Raw genomic sequence first — 5,494 nt, forward strand, 5'->3', positions numbered from 1 at the left:
TATATTTATATATGAGAATGGTTTAGGAAAAGCCAAAAAGTCACATCTGATTTCCAGCTTCCTTCATGAATGCCAGTATTTTAAACTGATAACACTGGAATTGATCAAATTCCAAAGGTTAATTAGTCAGATAACATGCCAGGATTTACTGTCTGTTTATTTGATTAATAAAGATTAGTGTTGCCTACTGATAAAGGTGAAAAGTCTGTGTAATTGTTACCTTTACCAAAATATCTCACAAACCACTGAACAGGTTTAGAAAGTATTCACTAAATACTGTTTGTATCGACAACAAATTATCTTTTCAAGCAAACTCAACAGAAGATGATTGCTGCAGCCAACTGAACCTAAAAAAACACATAAATGGCTAAACTTTAATCTGGTAGTAGCTGATGGTCATCCACAACACATACTCCAAGCATTAACAGATAACATGACATATTGCAATACTGCATGAGATCCTGCATGAATGGCTATAACTTATTAATTCCACCATAGAGGATGATCTTGGTTTCAAACTTCAGAATAAAAGGTGAGAAATATGTATTCCTCCAAAGAGTGCTAAGCTTGTAATTTGTGTTATTTCCTGTGATAAATCAGTTTCCTGCATTTTCAGCATTTTTGCAAAACAAGGACAGTCAGGAAGTAAAAGTTTTTGATTTAATGCGCACAGACTTAATATATTTTTAGCTTCAGCACAGATTTTGTGTTGCCAGCAGACATGATGTGGTCCTTATTTTTAGCATGTTGCCCACAGGCAAAAAATTCTACCTTCATGTAGAAGGCAATAAAGTAAGTATTAAAATAGATTCCAGCCCATTACAGCAATGGTTATTTACCAATTCAGCACAATTCTTGAGGATATTGTGTCACAGGTGCTATGTTTTTTTTTTTTGCCTGCAGCTGCACAGCTACATGTCAAAATAGTGTTTTTCTTCATGTTAAAAATTACCTGAATGACCTCTTTTCACCAATGCTTTATTAAAGCTCTGAGAAAAACTACAATACAAGTGAAACTGTAAAACATTTGTCACCCTAGAAACATTAATTTAGAAAATTTACAGTGTTAATTTAGATATTTTTCCAAAACGATACAGGAAATGTGTCACGTGTATAACTACATTACTTAAGTCAGTTTTTGGAGGATTTGTAACTTTACCAAGTTTTTTTAATTGTAACTTTTACTTTTATTTTGCTACATTCAAAACCTTAAAAAATATATCTTTACTTAAAATTTATACACCTAGTTATATGTTACAAATTTAAATTCGACCAAAACTCTTCTTGAAGAGTTGTTTATGCACTCTAAAAAATGAAGTGTTGAATTTACGTACAGTTATGTCAACTGCTTCCACTAAACCGAGTTGCGTAAATGTCAAGTAATTTACACATATTCTTTAAAAGAAAATGTGTAAAGTACTCAATGTACTCAACCGGTTGAAACTGGTTTAGGGTCATGACTGTAAAGATAATCCACAAACAGTTTGTTACAGTTCGTTTACTATCATGTACACATTATCTAAGCACAAAATACACGTGTAAACTTGTTGCATGCAGAGAAATGTTCCTGTTGTCTAAATGATCATATCATATAAACGTGTCAGTTATCCATGCACTATCATGTGTCTATACACAACAAACACTGCAGAAAGTGTTTAGGATAAACATGTAGATTTTTATGCTAAAATGTTTGTTTTTGTCAGACATAGAAATAATAAAAAACTGAGCTCAGAGTAAGGTTAAAAAAAAGTTGTAAGTTTCAGTCCAATGCAAAAGAAAATCTCAAAGTTTACAAACCTGAGAACTGAGCCTTGCGTGTCTCCAGTTGTTTTTCATTGTGATCACTCTAAAATTGTGTTTTAAGGTGATAATCAATAAATTTGTCCTTCATAATAATAATGTTTTGAGTTTGACCAGATTTTGCTCTTTTCCCCCTTTTACCAAAAACATGTTTTAAAAAAATCTGTACAGACACATTTTAGAACTTGTTTCTTCTTTTCTTTTTGTCAGACAAATCAGGAATCGTTGGTTACGTAAATCAAAGAAATGGTCACAAAAACCGTCTCAGTGGCACTCGCGTTGCTGCTGTTGGCATCTGCTGCCACCTTTGTGGGGGTCTTCTTTGGCGTGAAGAGGAGAGAGACGGGTTACCTGAAGGCAGCTGTGGCGGCAGATGCTGGTCCGTGTTCAGAGGTCGGCAGGTGGGAGTTTCTTTACAAAGCCTCGGCATCGGAACCGGTTTTATTTATGTTTTTCTCGGCCTGTGCAAAGTATTGACCTTACACTGTTTTTCTGTTTTTATTATTTTGACTACAGAGACATACTTTTAAAAGGAGGGTCTGCAGTCGATGCCTCTATAGCCACATTATTATGTGTTGGACTAATGAATGCTCACAGTATGGGGATAGGTGGAGGCCTTTTCCTTATGATCTTTGATGCAAAAACTGGTACAGCTTTACTCCGAAATGCATCCCAGACACAAACTCTATCCTTTACTGAACACAACAAATTTATCCCTGATGTTTTTTTTTATGTGTGACGTGTAACCAGGGAAAACTGAAGTCATTAATGCCAGAGAGACAGCACCCCGCAATGCAACAAGGGACATGTTTGGGAACAGTACAGATTTATCTCAGAAGGGTAGGGTTTAATCTCTGCTATCACACATTCATATGGAAGCTGTTGTCATTATTATCAAAGTTGTGATACAGAAAGAAAAGATTAGAATGTTTTCAAAAAGGGAACAAATATGGATTAGAACCTTCTGAGTTTGGATAAAACAGAACACCGGTTCCTGTTCCTGTTAAGATTTGTTCAACTGTTTCTTGGTCCATAGGAGGCTTATCCATCGCTGTACCAGGAGAGCTTCTAGGGTACAAGACGGCCCACGACCGTCACGGCAAACTGCAGTGGAAAGAATTGTTCCAGCCAAGCATTGAGCTCGCAGAAAAAGGATTTCCTCTGGGCAGAGCGCTCGCCACAGCTTTGTCCAAAAACAGAAACACCATCCGAAAAGACGAAGCTCTGTGGTGAGAAACGCTTCCCCCATCTTCACTCTCTGATCGCAGCTGTTTGAATTTCCTTCATCATCTCAAACAAAGTTTTCCTCTTTTTTTTTCAGTGAGGTGTTTTGTGGAAAAAATGGTGACATTCTAAAAGAAAACGAAACCATTAAATTTACCAAACTGGCAGAAACCTACAGAAAGATAGCTGAGAAGGGAGTTAAAGAGTTTTATGAGGGCGAAACGGCTGAGAATCTTGTCAGAGATATTCAGGCATCAGGTAGGATTCTTTAAGTATTATACCTTTTATTCACATATTCAACAAAACTTTTAAATACATTATAAACCACAAAAAATAATACATTTTATTGAAACTCACAGGAAACAATACTTGGTTGGGTACAATTTAATGTTTGGCGTCACAGCTAATTAAAGTTATCAAACACACAAATGACTTCATTGGTTTTACAGATATTGAGCTAAAACTTGTGTTAATAGCTGAGCAGCATTTTTCCCATCAAGAGACACGCTTAAAAATGCAATATAGTTTTTTTTTTTGCAGTAGGAAGAAAATAATTGGCACTTTGACTGTTGAACAAATTTACAAGTAAATACTCCGTCAAATTGTCCCTTTACTTGTAAGAAACTAAACACAAAAAGTAAGGAAATTTGTGTTTGGTAGATAATTTCTTTGTTGTAACAATGCTTCTTGGCAATAGTTGTATATCATTGAAAGCCTGTTAATTTATCTTTCAAATGGTGCCACATTTGTAAGGAACATGCATTTGAGAGATGAGCAGTAGAGCTGAGTATGTTAATTGCTCACCTGAAAAATTTGCCAAATTTCTCTGCCAAGCAGCTTATTTTGCTGTTGCTATGACGTGTTTTAAGCTTCTGGTACCTCCTGATGCTGCCAATCAGGTGCCTCGATTTATTACCAAGAAACATTGTTACAAAGAAAAAAAAAAAATCTACCAAACACAAGTTTCCTTACTTTTTGTGCTAAGGTTATTGGTCCCTGATTTTGGTCTCACTTTTAGTAAATATCCAACATTTGTGTTGTGGATTGCTCACTATGATTCAAAGAGGGAATTTAAAAAAATCTCTGCAAGAGGGAGCACAGTAGATATTTTATTCCTTTGCTTTGAACGTTTTTCTAACACTCCTGCAAAAAAAAGTAAAACTGTGCAACAGTTAGCAGCCTTAACAGTTTAAAAAAGTCTCGGTTTGTAAATCCGACCTGCACTGTTCAAAAACTGCGTCATATATAAAATGTATTTTTATACCTGCTTTAAGAGCCTTTTTTGAAAATGAAAGAGAATCTGTGTTGCTATTTCTGTTCATGTGCATTCACTGTGTTTGTCAATCCGTGTTTAGACGGCATCATCACAATGGAGGATCTGAAGAACTATGAGCCTGTCTTGGATGAAAATCCTTTAAGGGTGAATGTGGGGGAGTACACCATGGTTGTTCCCAATGCCCCCGCTAGCGGGCCTGTGCTATCACTGATATTAAACATCTTGAACGGTAAGCCTTGATGCTACGTCCAAAAAAAAAAAACAAACATCCTGAGTGGGAGGAAATCGGTCTGAGCTGCCTTCGAGTCACTCTCACAGAAAGCAGGCAGCTGTAAGCGACATATTTTGGTTACTGTGCAAGAAATTCACTCTTAAAAGGCTCTTTTGAGAAAATGTCACCCAAAATATCCAGAGTTATGCAAATGAAAACCTTAAAATGCTTCCCCCCCCCCTGTAATCGAAACTTTAAAAACAGTTGTAAAAATTGTGGGGTATTGGAAATGAGAAATGGAAAACAGTATTTAAAATGAATTGAACTTTTACAGTGCCTTATCAAGTCCACGTGGACCACAAGGTGCTATTTAAAGGAGGCCGTCACTGTAAAGTATTTACAACTTCTAATATAGTGAAGCTAAAATCACATTCCAGAGTTCTCTGGGCAACTATGGTCATTGTGTTTTATGGGGTTTAGATTTATTTCTGTGAATATTTACGAAGCTTTCAGACCATTGAGATTCATATTTCTTCCATACATTTTTCAGCTCATATCTCATTCCACAATTTTTGTGCTGTTTCAACAACTAATATATCCAAACACTTTTAGTACTTGAGCAATTTTTACTTTTTTGATTTTTAGCTTTTTCGTCAGTTTCTTCCCTCAATGAAAATGAATGGAGTTGTCTTCAACACCCTTAAAACCCTTCAAAATGTTCATAAAGCTTTACTGTATTTTTTTTTATCTTTGGTTCTACTTTTTTTTAACTCCTTCGGCTTCTATCTAGCTGTTTATTTTGTTTTGTTCTTTTTGGCTGATCTTCTGCTAATTTAAACTTTGCTGTGCTTCTTTCAGCTGCTTTCTGCCAACTTCAACTGCTTTTTGTGCTTTTAGCTTTTTTAGCTAATTCAAGATTTTTTCAGCTAATTTCACTTTTTTGTGGTAATTTCAGCTTATTCCTGCTTAATTCAGCAAACGTG

At 35.7% G+C, this 5,494-nt stretch overlaps 1 protein-coding gene across 1 annotated transcript in view; it reads left to right on the plus strand.

The window, feature by feature from the left end:
- Window positions 1-5,494, plus strand: part of ggt1b (gamma-glutamyltransferase 1b) — a 20,590-nt gene that overhangs the window by 7,716 nt on the left and 7,380 nt on the right. The window contains exons 3-8 of the mRNA XM_014003774.1: window positions 2,011-2,201; window positions 2,317-2,447; window positions 2,551-2,640; window positions 2,837-3,029; window positions 3,122-3,282; window positions 4,380-4,529. Of these exons, the coding sequence (XP_013859228.1) occupies window positions 2,047-2,201; window positions 2,317-2,447; window positions 2,551-2,640; window positions 2,837-3,029; window positions 3,122-3,282; window positions 4,380-4,529 (880 nt within the window). The 5' untranslated portion in view covers window positions 2,011-2,046. The remainder of the gene's footprint in view (window positions 1-2,010; window positions 2,202-2,316; window positions 2,448-2,550; window positions 2,641-2,836; window positions 3,030-3,121; window positions 3,283-4,379; window positions 4,530-5,494) is intronic.

The sequence above is a fragment of the Austrofundulus limnaeus genome, unplaced genomic scaffold, assembly GCF_001266775.1.
Source record: "Austrofundulus limnaeus strain Quisiro unplaced genomic scaffold, Austrofundulus_limnaeus-1.0 Scaffold20, whole genome shotgun sequence".
In the NCBI taxonomy this organism is placed as follows: Eukaryota; Metazoa; Chordata; class Actinopteri; order Cyprinodontiformes; family Rivulidae; genus Austrofundulus; species Austrofundulus limnaeus.